The sequence below is a fragment of the Agrilus planipennis genome, unplaced genomic scaffold, assembly GCF_000699045.2.
Source record: "Agrilus planipennis isolate EAB-ADULT unplaced genomic scaffold, Apla_2.0 scaffold30, whole genome shotgun sequence".
NCBI classification, from domain to species: Eukaryota; Metazoa; Arthropoda; class Insecta; order Coleoptera; family Buprestidae; genus Agrilus; species Agrilus planipennis.
Genome location: NW_020438923.1, coordinates 897,454 through 913,826, shown reverse-complemented (window position 1 = coordinate 913,826; position 16,373 = coordinate 897,454). Strand labels below are relative to the sequence as shown.

Sequence of the window (16,373 nt, the reverse complement as noted above, 5' to 3'; positions counted from 1 at the left end):
AAAAAAAAAAGGCGGTATAGCCGAGTCGACACTTTGTTTGCAACATTTTCTTTTCCTTCTCGCTTCTCGTTTGTCTAAAACTGTTCGTAGGTACAATGGTACCGAATACTGTTGCAAATTAAATTGTTCTTTTGGATTTCCTTATGGCAGACAAATAACTGTTAAATTATTGTACTGTGGTGTTAAAGGCCAGCGTATACTGGAGTTGATGTTTCCTAATACCGTTTAGGTAGGACGAGTGCCGAGCTTCTCCCGAGGTCCTTCCATTCCTGAAGCTGAACATCCTGAACCGAATGAGCACAGCATCATTTCACAATGATCACTTGGCGCAACATATCAACAATAAATATGAATTGGTTTGTGTTTATTTCACAATTGTACTTATTTTAATTTCGATTTTTATACAATCGTGAAACAATGTAACTTTAACGCTACAAACAGGTTCGCATTCGTCCGTACAACCCGATCATTCCTGAGCTTTCCCAAAAAATCCTGTTTCACTATAGCTCCAGGATACAGCCAAGAATTACTTAAGTGTAACGCTGAAATTGTCTTCATATTATTTCTTTGTAAAAAAGGATTTACAAAATACGAAATACCAGCTACTTCACTCACCCCAATTGATGTACTCAACATATGTTAAACTGGTGATAAAACAATAGCAACAGTTGTCTAGAAGATTCAAAATGGAGTGTTTTTCTTTAGATTTTGATTGATAATGTCTTAATTCTATTATAATAATGAAAAAAAAACTTCGCCAGTTACAGAACGAAGGTTGTGTTATAAAGTTCGCAATTGTTATATGCAACGTTTTGTGATTTGTATCTAGATAGACAAACAGACAATGAAAAACATGAATATTTTATTATTATAAAGAAAATTGAAAAAACAAGTTGTAGTACATTTTTAGTATTACACATGTAGATAATAAATTTATTGTGCCTTGGCTTGGTCTAAGGATTCTGTTTCGCCTTTACTTAGGGATTTAAGATCTGTAAAATAAAGGAATCAAAATTACTACAGTAATCTTTCAGTTTTTAGAAAAGTCACTCAATCTGCGTTCCGACTTACCTGGACATTGGCCATATTCCAAGAATCTGTAGTCTGTAAAAAATATTGAGGTTTTACATTAGTATTTCGTTGTAAAAAGACTTCCTCAGGAGATAGTATTTCATTTTTTTTTGGTTACTTTTCAAAACACATTCCCTTCCACGTATTCCCTTTACTTTGTTTTCATTTTGCTACTCACCGGTTCCAATCAAACAATTGTACAGTTTCATGTAACAATCATTTCCGAAGGCCACTAGAGCGCCGGTGTTTTCTTCTTGAGCACAAACAATTCTGCCATCAGGCTTACATCCAGCACAAGTCTTGGCTTCTCCGCAGCTCCAGGATAGAGCCATGAAAGCGACTTGAGTAAAATAAAACGAAATTATTATCGCTACAGTTCGGTTAGGTACCAACAAAAAAAACAGCTAACGTAACTGCCTTACCTAAAAGTAACGTTGCAATAGTCTTCATATTACTTGTTAAGAAGAATTATAACCGTCGCAACGATTAACCTGCATATATATACTAATTTAGGTACTTCAGGCTTTGAATTGATAGATAATAAATACAACAACCACTTGTCTGGAAAATTAATAATTTAATGTTTATATTTAAATTTGGCTCGATAATATCTTAATTAGTCTAAAAAAAAGACGGTATCAGTTGGATAATGAAGGTTAAATTTGAAAAAACTCGGAGGAGCGTGTAGGACATGTCACGGAAACTTTTTTCAAGGACCGTGTTTTTAACATGTTACTGTAACTTTTTTCCAAAATCTTGGAGGATTTGAAAACCTTGATGTGTATTATTATCTTCGGCCGAAACTAATTTATTACGTAGTTAATAATAATAATAAAATTAAATCTGTTTATCTTGCTGGTTCGAATGCTATATATATTAAAAAAACTGAAAATGGAATTTTCTACTACCGACACCTGTTTTGTTCATTTCTAACGAATGACTGTTATTAATGTGTTATCAGTTAAGTATTATATATAAAAAATCCACGTGTAGGTCCTTATCTGCCGCTACAATATATATAATTAGTAGGCTGCCTTTTCCGTCTGTACAACCCGAATATTCCAGGGCTTTCCCAAAGAATCCTGTTTCACTTATTAGACTGTTATTGACGATATTTGTCGAGAACAAATGTTGGACTTTTTTAAAACATATTCGTTCATTTAATATCGTTTTATTTTAAAATACTTTTGGTTTTTAAATTCCTGAGAAACACTAAGGGTATCCGTAGTTAAACACGTGTTAAAAAGTAAACAATGAAAATCATGAATATTTTATTATTATAAAGCAAAATTGAATAAACAAGTAGGTATTTCTAGTATTACACATGTAGGTAATAAATTTATTGTACAATGTTTATAAAAAGAAATTAAACTAGTTAAATTCATGCCTTAACCGTTGCTCGCTGAAAGTTAAGAAAAGCGTATCGGATTAACCTTTATCTAAGTAATAGAGTAATCAAAGACGTAATCCACTCAAAATTTATTTCACCCTTTTTTGGTCCTGATTGTTCTATTGTTACTGTACGGCAAATAAATGATTTGATTATTTCAAATGTTATCACTTCTTATGATTTAATTTACTTACTATAAGTAAATTGTTCCAAGTATTTTGCAATCATATTAAAATGGTTCTCTAGATTTCCTAATTCACTTTGACATTACTCAGGGTTTTCAAAACTGTAAAATGAAGGAATCAAAATTATTACAATCATTTTGGCTAATGTTTCAGTTTTTATCGTTTTTAGAAAAGTCGCACAGTTTGCATTCCGACTTACCTGGACAATCATCATACCTGACGAATCGATAGTCTGCAAAAAATATTGAGATTTCACTTTAGTACTGTCATTGCAGAAAAGAATTCTTAAGAGATAGTATTTCATTTCTTGCATACTCTTCAAAGCACATTACCTTCCACATATTCCCTTTAGTTTATTACTCACCGTTTCCAGACAAACACTTGTATAGGTCCATGTATCATTGATTTGTGAAAAGCACTAGAGCGTTGGTTCTCATATTAACGCCACAAGCAGGTTTGCCACCATTCGGGCAAGTACCACAAGAACCATTCTGGGCTTCCCCGCAGCTCCAGGATAGAGCCACGAAAGCGACTTGAGTAAAATAAAACAATATTATTGTCGTTGCAGTTTCGTTAGGTGCAAGAAACAAAAATAAAAGGTAAAGTAAATGCCTTACCGAAAAGTAAAACTGAACTCGTATTCATATTACCTGTTGATAAGAAAGGACTTGGACTTGTAACAGTAGTAAAGGTTTATCTGCTTATATATACGAATTTAGGTACTTCAGGCTTTGAATTGATAATAAATACAATATCCACTTCTCTGGAAAATTAAAAATTAAGTGTTTATTTAAATTTAATTCGATAATATCTTAAACGCTCCCAAAAAAACAAGACGTTGCCAGTTACATAATGAAGGTTAAATTTTTGAAAAAACTCTGAGGAGTGTGTACGACATGACGCGGTAAGTTTCTTTCAAAATCTTTTAACGTAATTGGACTTTTCTACCTCATCTGTAGAGTCTACATTCTCTAATATCTAGCAAAAACAGGAATTCTAAACTTTAGCAGCAGTTATTTCAGTAATTTTGTCGTGTAGGAATAGGTTATAGCTTAAGAATTTTGTGGCGTCAATAATCTTTACTAATATTATGCAAATGTTGGACTGTTTGGTTATTACGACTTCACGCCTTAACAACTCAATCAATCATCATTGTCAGGAGTACAGGATAGACATTTTAGGGTATATTTGATCCAGAAGAGCAATACTGTTCCTGAGGGGTGGAAAAATTAGTTTTACGTGGACGTTGATGATCTTTGACACATATTTAGGACATCGACGACAACGAAGCCGCAGGTAAAACGTATCATGAAATTTGGTACACACATTGTCAATGGTACGGAAAAAGGCATAAGGTATCTTTTAGTCAGACCAAAATACTCTTCCCGGACCACCTATAGAAAAATTAAAACGAGTGAAATCTAGTCACAAATTATGAGTAGAAACAGAAATAGAAAAACCATTGACTGCAAGGTTAGTATACGATTAGAAGATTTTAATTAATTAGTTTCGAATTTATTAATATTACGTTATACAGTGGCTGCATGCTGCTGCAATTCCAAACTTTGGCAGCAGTTATTTCAGCAGTTTTGTCGTGTAGGAGTACGTTATAGCTTCCGTAGTGTCGTTATCAAACTACAGATAATTTTTATAAATGCACGAATGCATGAAATAGCGTTGATATAACGTTATATTGCGTTCATACTTATTTAAAAAATAATTCATAAATATGACAGCTATTTTACGTAAATTTAATAATTTATTAACTAATACATATTTTTATTCACTGCATATAGAACATATGTTTTAAATTTCATCCAAATTTGTTTTCAAAATCATCTGATCCATTCCTGACCATCACCACTGGCGATCAGAGAGGTGTCTGTTTCATTAGAGCTCGAGTTTACAAAGGACTATCTGTAAAATGATGCGAAATTATTAGTCATTTTGGCTTATGTTTCAGTTTTTATCGTTTTCACAAAAGTCATACAATTGTATTCCGACTTACTTGTACAATTTCCAGGATATTGGTATACGTAATCTGCAAAAAAATATTGCGATTTTAATTCAGAATTGTAATTGTAAGAAAATTTTCGTAGGAGATGATATTTCATTTTTCAAAGCACATTCCCTTTACGTTCTTTCTATTTTGCTACTCACTGTTGCCAGTCAAACAATTGTATTGTGTGATGGAACAACTATTTCTGAAGGTCAGGTAATGGCCATTTTTAGCATTACGAGCACAACAAGGTCGGACCTTTATCGAACAATCACCACAAGAACCCTCTTGGGTTTCCCCGCAGCTCCAGAATAGAGCCAGGAAAGCGACTTAAGTAAAATAAAACGAAATTATTGTCGTTGCAGTTTCGTTAGGTGCAAGAAACAAAAATAAAAGGTAAAGTAAATGCCTTACCGAAAAGTAAAACTGAACTCGTATTCATATTACCTGTTGATAAGAAAGGACTTGGACTTGTAACAGTGGTAAAGGTTTATCTGCTTATATATACGAATTTAGGTACTTCAGACTTTGAACTGATAATAAATACAATACCCACTTGTCTGGAAAATTAAAAATTAAGTGTTTCTGTGTAAGTTTGGTTCGATAATGTATTAAATATTCTCAAAAAAAACAAACCGTTTTCAGTTACATAATGAACGTTAAATTTTGAAAAAACTCGGAGGAGTGTGTACGACATGGCGCCGGAAGTTTCTTTCAAAATCTTTTAACGTAATTGGACTTTTCTACCTCGTCTGTAGACTCTACATTCTCTAATATCTAGCAAAAACAGGAATTCTAAACTTTAGCAGCAGTTATTTCAGTAATTTTGTCGTGTAGGAATAGGTTATAGCTTATGAAATTTGTGGTGTCAATATTATATATATATATGCAAATGTTGGACTGTCTGTTTGGTTATTACGACTTCACGCCTTAACAACTCAATAAATCATCATTGTCAGGAGTACAGGATAGACATTTTAGGGTATATTTGATCCAGAAGAGCAATACTGTTCCTGAGGGGTGGAAAAATTAGTTTTACGTGGACGTTGATGATCTTTGACACATATTTAGGACATCGACGACAACGAAGCCGCAGGTAAAACGTATCATGAAATTTGGTACACACATTGTCAATGGTACGGAAAAAGGCATAAGGTATCTTTTAGTCAGACCAAAATACTCTTCCCGGACCACCTATAGAAAAATTAAAACGAGTGAAATCTAGTCACAAATTATGAGTAGAAACAGAAATAGAAAAACCATTGACTGCAAGGTTAGTATACGATTAGAAGATTTTAATTAATTAGTTTCGAATTTATTAATATTACGTTATACAGTGGCTGCATGCTGCTGCAATTCCAAACTTTGGCAGCAGTTATTTCAGCAGTTTTGTCGTGTAGGAGTACGTTATAGCTTCCGTAGTGTCGTTATCAAACTACAGATAATTTTTATAAATGCACGAATGCATGAAATAGCGTTGATATAACGTTATATTGCGTTCATACTTATTTAAAAAATAATTCATAAATATGACAGCTATTTTACGTAAATTTAATAATTTATTAACTAATACATATTTTTATTTATTGCATATAGAACATATGTATTAAGTATCATCCAAATTTGTTTTCAAAATAATCTGATCCGTTCCTGACCATCACCACTGGCGATCAGAGAGGTGTCTGTTTCATTAGAGCTCGGGGATACAGCTGTGAAAAGATGAGAAATTATTAGTCATTTTGGCTAATGTTTTAGATTTTAGAAGTCACACAATTTGCATTCCGACTTACGTGGACAACGACCTCTGACGACATGGTACCCTGCAAAAAATATTGGGTTCCGCTTTAGTATCGTCATTACAAAAAGATTGTATTTCATTTTTCTGGTTATTTTTCAAAGCACATTCTCTTTCACATATTCCTTTTACTTTCTCTTTCTTTTACTATACTTACTGTTTCCGGTCAAACAATTGTATAGGTTCATGTAACAAACGTTTGTGAATTCTACATATGCGTTGTTTATAGGATTATGACCACAAACGATTTCCCCTTGATTCGAACAATTACCGCAACTCCCATTCTGGGCTTCCCCGCCACTCCAGGATAGAGCCATGAAAGTGACTTGAGTAAATAAAACAAAGTTATTGTCGTTGCAGTTTCGTTAGGTACAAAAAACAAAAATAAAAGCTAACGTAACTGCCTTACCTAAAAGTAACGTTGCAATGGTCTTCATGTTATCTGTTGATAAGAAACAATTTGTAACAGTGGCGAAGGTTTACCCGCTTATATATACCAATCTAGGTAGTTCAGGCTTTCAACTGATAATAAATACAATAGCCCCTTGTCTGGATAATTAAAAATTATATGTTTATTTAGATTTAATTCGATAATATCTTAAACGCTCCCAAAAAAAAGACGTTGCCAGTAACATAATGAAGGTTAAATTTGAAAAAACTCGGAGGAGCGTGTAGGACATGTGATACGGAAACTTTTTTCAACATCTTTTGACGCAATTGGACATTTTTATCTTGTCTGTAGAGGAGGCTACACTCTCTATCATATAGCAAAAACAGGAATTCAAATCTTCCGCAGCAATTATTTCAGCAGTTTTGTCGTGTAGGAGTAGGTTATAGCTTAGGAATTTTGTGATGTCAATAATCCTAACTAATATTATAAATGTAAATGTGAGATAGTTTGTTTAAAACGAATTTACGCCTTAACTACTCAAACAGTGTCATTTTCAGGGGTACAGGAAGGACATATTAGGGTACTTTTTATCCAGAAAAACAATGCAGTCGTTGATGATCTTATGCCCGTACCTAGTTTGTAGGTATATTCACTTCGAATTTTCGTAGTAAGTAGATACCAAATAGTATGTTTGTATGACAGCGAACGCGTTTGTTCAATTTCAAGTTCAGACAGAATGTCTTTTGTTATTCGTGCNCGTATACTGTTGCAAATTAAATTGTTCTTTTGGATTTCCTTATGGCAGACAAATAACTGTTAAATTATTGTACTGTGGTGTTAAAGGCCAGCGTATACTGGAGTTGATGTTTCCTAATACCGTTTAGGTAGGACGAGTGCCGAGCTTCTCCCGAGGTCCTTCCATTCCTGAAGCTGAACATCCTGAACCGAATGAGCACAGCATCATTTCACAATGATCACTTGGCGCAACATATCAACAATAAATATGAATTGGTTTGTGTTTATTTCACAATTGTACTTATTTTAATTTCGATTTTTATACAATCGTGAAACAATGTAACTTTAACGCTACAAACAGGTTCGCATTCGTCCGTACAACCCGATCATTCCTGAGCTTTCCCAAAAAATCCTGTTTCACTATAGCTCCAGGATACAGCCAAGAATTACTTAAGTGTAACGCTGAAATTGTCTTCATATTATTTCTTTGTAAAAAAGGATTTACAAAATACGAAATACCAGCTACTTCACTCACCCCAATTGATGTACTCAACATATGTTAAACTGGTGATAAAACAATAGCAACAGTTGTCTAGAAGATTCAAAATGGAGTGTTTTTCTTTAGATTTTGATTGATAATGTCTTAATTCTATTATAATAATGAAAAAAAAACTTCGCCAGTTACAGAACGAAGGTTGTGTTATAAAGTTCGCAATTGTTATATGCAACGTTTTGTGATTTGTATCTAGATAGACAAACAGACAATGAAAAACATGAATATTTTATTATTATAAAGAAAATTGAAAAAACAAGTTGTAGTACATTTTTAGTATTACACATGTAGATAATAAATTTATTGTGCCTTGGCTTGGTCTAAGGATTCTGTTTCGCCTTTACTTAGGGATTTAAGATCTGTAAAATAAAGGAATCAAAATTACTACAGTAATCTTTCAGTTTTTAGAAAAGTCACTCAATCTGCGTTCCGACTTACCTGGACATTGGCCATATTCCAAGAATCTGTAGTCTGTAAAAAATATTGAGGTTTTACATTAGTATTTCGTTGTAAAAAGACTTCCTCAGGAAATAGTATTTCATTTTTTTTTGGTTACTTTTCAAAACACATTCCCTTCCACGTATTCCCTTTACTTTGTTTTCATTTTGCTACTCACCGGTTCCAATCAAACAATTGTACAGTTTCATGTAACAATCATTTCCGAAGGCCACTAGAGCGCCGGTGTTTTCTTCTTGAGCACAAACAATTCTGCCATCAGGCTTACATCCAGCACAAGTCTTGGCTTCTCCGCAGCTCCAGGATAGAGCCATGAAAGCGACTTGAGTAAAATAAAACGAAATTATTATCGCTACAGTTCGGTTAGGTACAAACAAAAAAAACAGCTAACGTAACTGCCTTACCTAAAAGTAACGTTGCAATAGTCTTCATATTACTTGTTAAGAAGAATTATAACCGTCGCAACGATTAACCTGCATATATATACTAATTTAGGTACTTCAGGCTTTGAATTGATAGATAATAAATACAACAACCACTTGTCTGGAAAATTAATAATTTAATGTTTATATTTAAATTTGGCTCGATAATATCTTAATTAGTCTAAAAAAAAGACGGTATCAGTTGGATAATGAAGGTTAAATTTGAAAAAACTCGGAGGAGCGTGTAGGACATGTCACGGAAACTTTTTTCAAGGACCGTGTTTTTAACATGTTACTGTAACTTTTTTCCAAAATCTTGGAGGATTTGAAAACCTTGATGTGTATTATTATCTTCGGCCGAAACTAATTTATTACGTAGTTAATAATAATAATAAAATTAAATCTGTTTATCTTGCTGGTTCGAATGCTATATATATTAAAAAAACTGAAAATGGAATTTTCTACTACCGACACCTGTTTTGTTCATTTCTAACGAATGACTGTTATTAATGTGTTATCAATTAAGTATTATATATAAAAAATCCACGTGTAGGTCCTTATCTGCCGCTACAATATATATAATTAGTAGGCTGCCTTTTCCGTCTGTACAACCCGAATATTCCAGGGCTTTCCCAAAGAATCCTGTTTCACTTATTAGACTGTTATTGACGATATTTGTCGAGAACAAATGTTGGACTTTTTTAAAACATATTCGTTCATTTAATATCGTTTTATTTTAAAATACTTTTGGTTTTTAAATTCCTGAGAAACACTAAGGGTAGTTGTCATTAAACACGTGTTAAAAAGTAAACAATGAAAAACATGAATATTTTATTATTATAAAGCAAAATTGAATAAACAAGTAGGTATTTCTAGTATTACACATGTAGGTAATAAATTTATTGTACAATGTTTATAAAAAGAAATTAAACTAGTTAAATTCATGCCTTAACCGTTGCTCGCTGAAAGTTAAGAAAAGCGTATCGGATTAACCTTTATCTAAGTAATAGAGTAATCAAAGACGTAATCCACTCAAAATTTATTTCACCCTTTTTTGGTCCTGATTGTTCTATTGTTACTGTACGGCAAATAAATGATTTGATTATTTCAAATGTTATCACTTCTTATGATTTAATTTACTTACTATAAGTAAATTGTTCCAAGTATTTTGCAATCATATTAAAATGGTTCTCTAGATTTCCTAATTCACTTTGACATTACTCAGGGTTTTCAAAACTGTAAAATGAAGGAATCAAAATTATTACAATCATTTTGGCTAATGTTTCAGTTTTTATCGTTTTTAGAAAAGTCGCACAGTTTGCATTCCGACTTATCTGGACAATCATCATACCTGACGAATCGATAGTCTGCAAAAAATATTGAGATTTCACTTTAGTACTGTCATTGCAGAAAAGAATTCTTAAGAGATAGTATTTCATTTCTTGCATACTCTTCAAAGCACATTACCTTCCACATATTCCCTTTAGTTTATTACTCACCGTTTCCAGACAAACACTTGTATAGGTCCATGTATCATTGATTTGTGAAAAGCACTAGAGCGTTGGTTCTCATATTAACGCCACAAGCAGGTTTGCCACCATTCGGGCAAGTACCACAAGAACCATTCTGGGCTTCCCCGCAGCTCCAGGATAGAGCCACGAAAGCGACTTGAGTAAAATAAAACAATATTATTGTCGTTGCAGTTTCGTTAGGTGCAAGAAACAAAAATAAAAGGTAAAGTAAATGCCTTACCGAAAAGTAAAACTGAACTCGTATTCATATTACCTGTTGATAAGAAAGGACTTGGACTTGTAACAGTAGTAAAGGTTTATCTGCTTATATATACGAATTTAGGTACTTCAGGCTTTGAATTGATAATAAATACAATATCCACTTCTCTGGAAAATTAAAAATTAAGTGTTTATTTAAATTTAATTCGATAATATCTTAAACGCTCCCAAAAAAACAAGACGTTGCCAGTTACATAATGAAGGTTAAATTTTTGAAAAAACTCTGAGGAGTGTGTACGACATGACGCGGTAAGTTTCTTTCAAAATCTTTTAACGTAATTGGACTTTTCTACCTCATCTGTAGAGTCTACATTCTCTAATATCTAGCAAAAACAGGAATTCTAAACTTTAGCAGCAGTTATTTCAGTAATTTTGTCGTGTAGGAATAGGTTATAGCTTAAGAATTTTGTGGCGTCAATAATCTTTACTAATATTATGCAAATGTTGGACTGTTTGGTTATTACGACTTCACGCCTTAACAACTCAATCAATCATCATTGTCAGGAGTACAGGATAGACATTTTAGGGTACATTTGATCCAGAAGAGCAATACTGTTCCTGAGGGGTAGAAAGATTAGTTTTACGTGGACGTTGATGATCTTTGACACATATTTAGGACATCGACGACAACGAAGCCGCAGGTAAAACGTATCATGCATTTTTGGTACACACATTGTCAATGGTACGGAAAAAGGCATAAGGTATCTTTTAGTCAGACCAAAATACTCTTCCCGGACCACCTATAGAAAAATTAAAACGAGTGAAATCTAGTCACAAATTATGAGTAGAAACAGAAATAGAAAAACCATTGACTGCAAGGTTAGTATACGATTAGAAGATTTTAATTAATTAGTTTCGAATTTATTAATATTACGTTATACAGTGGCTGCATGCTGCTGCAATTCCAAACTTTGGCAGCAGTTATTTCAGCAGTTTTGTCGTGTAGGAGTACGTTATAGCTTCCGTAGTGTCGTTATCAAACTACAGATAATTTTTATAAATGCACGAATGCATGAAATAGCGTTGATATAACGTTATATTGCGTTCATACTTATTTAAAAAATAATTCATAAATATGACAGCTATTTTACGTAAATTTAATAATTTATTAACTAATACATATTTTTATTTATTGCATATGGAACATATGTATTAAGTTTCATCCAAATTTGTTTTCAAAATAATCTGATCCATTCCTGACCATCACCACTGGCGATCAGAGGTGTCTGTTTCATTAGAGCTCGGGGATTCAGAATCACTACCTGTAAAATGATGCGAAATTATTAGTCATTTTGGGTAATGTTTTAGATTTTAGAAGTCACACAATTTGCATTCCGACTTACGTGGACAACGACCGTATCTGGCGAATTGGTAGTCTGCAAAAAATATTGAGGTTCCGCTTTAGTATCGTCATTACAAAAAGATTGTATTTCATTTTTCTGGTTATTTTTCAAAGCACATTCCCTTCCACATATTCCTTTTACTTTCTCTTTCTTTTACTATACTTACTGTTTCCGGTCAAACAATTGTATAGGTTCATGTAACAAACGTTTGTGAATTCTACATATGCGTTGTTTATAGGATTATGACCACAAACGATTTCCCCTTGATTCGAACAATTACCGCAACTCCCATTCTGGGCTTCCCCGCCACTCCAGGATAGAGCCATGAAAGTGACTTGAGTAAATAAAACAAAGTTATTGTCGTTGCAGTTTCGTTAGGTACAAAAAACAAAAATAAAAGCTAACGTAACTGCCTTACCTAAAAGTAACGTTGCAATGGTCTTCATGTTATCTGTTGATAAGAAACAATTTGTAACAGTGGCGAAGGTTTACCCGCTTATATATACCAATCTAGGTAGTTCAGGCTTTCAACTGATAATAAATACAATAGCCCCTTGTCTGGATAATTAAAAATTATATGTTTATTTAGATTTAATTCGATAATATCTTAAACGCTCCCAAAAAAAAGACGTTGCCAGTAACATAATGAAGGTTAAATTTGAAAAAACTCGGAGGAGCGTGTAGGACATGTGATACGGAAACTTTTTTCAACATCTTTTGACGCAATTGGACATTTTTATCTTGTCTGTAGAGGAGGCTACACTCTCTATCATATAGCAAAAACAGGAATTCAAATCTTCCGCAGCAATTATTTCAGCAGTTTTGTCGTGTAGGAGTAGGTTATAGCTTAGGAATTTTGTGATGTCAATAATCCTAACTAATATTATAAATGTAAATGTGAGATAGTTTGTTTAAAACGAATTTACGCCTTAACTACTCAAACAGTGTCATTTTCAGGGGTACAGGAAGGACATATTAGGGTACTTTTTATCCAGAAAAACAATGCAGTCGTTGATGATCTTATGCCCGTACCTAGTTTGTAGGTATATTCACTTCGAATTTTCGTAGTAAGTAGATACCAAATAGTATGTTTGTATGACAGCGAACGCGTTTGTTNTGACAGCTATTTTACGTAAATTTAATAATTTATTAACTAATACATATTTTTATTCCCTGCATGTATTAAATTTCATCCAAATTTATTTTCAAAATCATCTGATCCATTCCTGACCATCACCACTGGCGATCAGAGGTGTCTGTTTCATTAGAGCTCGGGTTATCAGAAGGACGACCTGGAAAATGATCCGAAATTATTAGTCATTTTGGCTAATGTTTTAGATTTTAGAAGTCACACAATTTGCATTCCGACTTACCTGGACAACGACCGTATCTGACCAATTGGTAGTCTGCAAAAAATATTGAGGTTCCGCTTTAGTATCGTCATTACAAAAAGATTGTATTTCATTTTTCTGGTTATTTTTCAAAGCACATTCTCTTTCACATATTCCTTTTACTTTCTCTTTCTTTTACTATACTTACTGTTTCCGGTCAAACAATTGTATAGGTTCATGTAACAAACGTTTGTGAATTCTACATATGCGTTGTTTATAGGATTATGACCACAAACGATTTCCCCTTGATTCGAACAATTACCGCAACTCCCATTCTGGGCTTCCCCGCCACTCCAGGATAGAGCCATGAAAGTGACTTGAGTAAATAAAACAAAGTTATTGTCGTTGCAGTTTCGTTAGGTACAAAAAACAAAAATAAAAAATAAAGTAACTGCCTTACCTAAAAGTAACGTTGCAATGGTCTTCATGTTATCTGTTGATAAGAAACAATTTGTAACAGTTGCAAAGGTTTACCTGCTTAAATATACCAATCTAGGTACTTCAGGCTTTGAACTGATAATAAATACAATAGCCCCTTGTCTGGATAATAAAAAAATTAAGTGTTTCTATTTACATTTGACTTGATAATAACTTAAATACTTCCAAGAAAAAGACGTTGTCAGTTACATAATGAAGGTTACATGTGAAAAAACTCGGGGGACCGTGTTTTTAACATGTCGCGTTAACTTTTTCGAAAATCTTTTCAGGCAATTGAACCGGTTTACTTCGTCGGTAGAGACTACATCCTCTTTCATTTAGCGGAAACATGAGTTCAAAACTTTAACGGCTGTTATTTCAGCAGGTTTGTATTTTTGTTTTCTTATTCATATTTACATCACACCCTGCCTTTCCTCGCAATTCATTTCGTCCAATTCACAAACATTTCGGAAAGTTACTCTATTGCCTCTTTCGTTAATGCCACAAACACGTTCGTATTCGTCAGTAGAACCCGAACGTTCCTGGGCTTTCCCAAAGAATCCTGTTTCACTATAGCTCCAGGATACAGCCAAGAATTACTTAAGCGTAACGCTGAAATTGTCTTCATATTATTTCTTTGTAAAAGAGGATTTACAAAATACGAAATACCAGCTACTTCACTCACCCCAATTGATGTACTCAACATATGTTAAACTGGTGATAAAACAATAGCAACAGTTGTCTAGAAGATTCAAAATGGAGTGTTTTTCTTTAGATTTTGATTGATAATGTCTTAATTCTATTATAATAATGAAAAAAAAACTTCGCCAGTTACAGAACGAAGGTTGTGTTATAAAGTTCGCAATTGTTATATGCAACGTTTTGTGATTTGTATCTAGATAGACAAACAGACAATGAAAAACATGAATATTTTATTATTATAAAGAAAATTGAAAAAACAAGTTGTAGTACATTTTTAGTATTACACATGTAGATAATAAATTTATTGTGCCTTGGCTTGGTCTAAGGATTCTGTTTCGCCTTTACTTAGGGATTTAAGATCTGTAAAATAAAGGAATCAAAATTACTACAGTAATCTTTCAGTTTTTAGAAAAGTCACTCAATCTGCGTTCCGACTTACCTGGACATTGGCCATATTCCAAGAATCTGTAGTCTGTAAAAAATATTGAGGTTTTACATTAGTATTTCGTTGTAAAAAGACTTCCTCAGGAAATAGTATTTCATTTTTTTTTGGTTACTTTTCAAAACACATTCCCTTCCACGTATTCCCTTTACTTTGTTTTCATTTTGCTACTCACCGGTTCCAATCAAACAATTGTACAGTTTCATGTAACAATCATTTCCGAAGGCCACTAGAGCGCCGGTGTTTTCTTCTTGAGCACAAACAATTCTGCCATCAGGCTTACATCCAGCACAAGTCTTGGCTTCTCCGCAGCTCCAGGATAGAGCCATGAAAGCGACTTGAGTAAAATAAAACGAAATTATTATCGCTACAGTTCGGTTAGGTACAAACAAAAAAAACAGCTAACGTAACTGCCTTACCTAAAAGTAACGTTGCAATAGTCTTCATATTACTTATTAAGAAGAATTATAACCGTCGCAACGATTAACCTGCATATATATACTAATTTAGGTACTTCAGGCTTTGAATTGATAGATAATAAATACAACAACCACTTGTCTGGAAAATTAATAATTTAATGTTTATATTTAAATTTGGCTCGATAATATCTTAATTAGTCTAAAAAAAAGACGGTATCAGTTGGATAATGAAGGTTAAATTTGAAAAAACTCGGAGGAGCGTGTAGGACATGTCACGGAAACTTTTTTCAAGGACCGTGTTTTTAACATGTTACTGTAACTTTTTTCCAAAATCTTGGAGGATTTGAAAACCTTGATGTGTATTATTATCTTCGGCCGAAACTAATTTATTACGTAGTTAATAATAATAATAAAATTAAATCTGTTTATCTTGCTGGTTCGAATGCTATATATATTAAAAAAACTGAAAATGGAATTTTCTACTACCGACACCTGTTTTGTTCATTTCTAACGAATGACTGTTATTAATGTGTTATCAATTAAGTATTATATATAAAAAATCCACGTGTAGGTCCTTATCTGCCGCTACAATATATATAATTAGTAGGCTGCCTTTTCCGTCTGTACAACCCGAATATTCCAGGGCTTTCCCAAAGAATCCTGTTTCACTTATTAGACTGTTATTGACGATATTTGTCGAGAACCAATGTTGGACTTTTTTAAAACATATTCGTTCATTTAATATCGTTTTATTTTAAAATACTTTTGGTTTTTAAATTCCTGAGAAACACTAAGGGTATCCGTAGTTAAACACGTGTTAAAAAGTAAACAATGAAAATCATGAATATTTTATTATTATAAAGAAAATTGAA

General features: G+C 33.1%; 1 protein-coding gene and 1 long non-coding RNA gene across 6 annotated transcripts in view; both read right to left on the bottom strand.

The window, feature by feature from the left end:
- Positions 1–5,919: 5,919 nt before the first annotated feature.
- Positions 5,920–16,373, bottom strand: part of LOC112904268 — a 13,451-nt gene continuing 2,997 nt past the window's right edge. The window contains exons 1-4 of one of the 4 annotated variants that reach the window (XM_025973897.1): positions 6,850–6,942; positions 6,598–6,765; positions 6,436–6,465; positions 5,920–6,354 (exon numbers count right to left, since the gene is read on the bottom strand). In XM_025973897.1, coding sequence (XP_025829682.1) covers positions 6,275–6,354; positions 6,436–6,465; positions 6,598–6,765; positions 6,850–6,877 — 306 coding nt within the window. In that variant the 5' untranslated portion in view covers positions 6,878–6,942 and the 3' untranslated portion in view covers positions 5,920–6,274. Of the gene's footprint in view, positions 6,355–6,435; positions 6,466–6,597; positions 6,766–6,849; positions 6,943–14,917; positions 15,001–15,079; positions 15,113–15,257; positions 15,420–15,501; positions 15,608–16,373 lie in introns of those variants that run through there. The other 3 variants (XM_025973898.1, XM_025973899.1, XM_025973896.1) reach the window with 3 other exon arrangements.
- On the bottom strand, positions 9,852–10,800 carry LOC108732372. Of its 2 annotated transcripts, none has more exons than XR_001937077.2 (4): positions 10,750–10,800; positions 10,497–10,664; positions 10,142–10,364; positions 9,852–10,075 (listed from the first exon to the last, which is right to left on the bottom strand). It is a non-coding gene; the product is annotated as an uncharacterized LOC108732372 (long non-coding RNA). The 2 variants fall into 2 exon arrangements; XR_003231000.1 differs by having other exon boundaries at positions 10,783–10,799.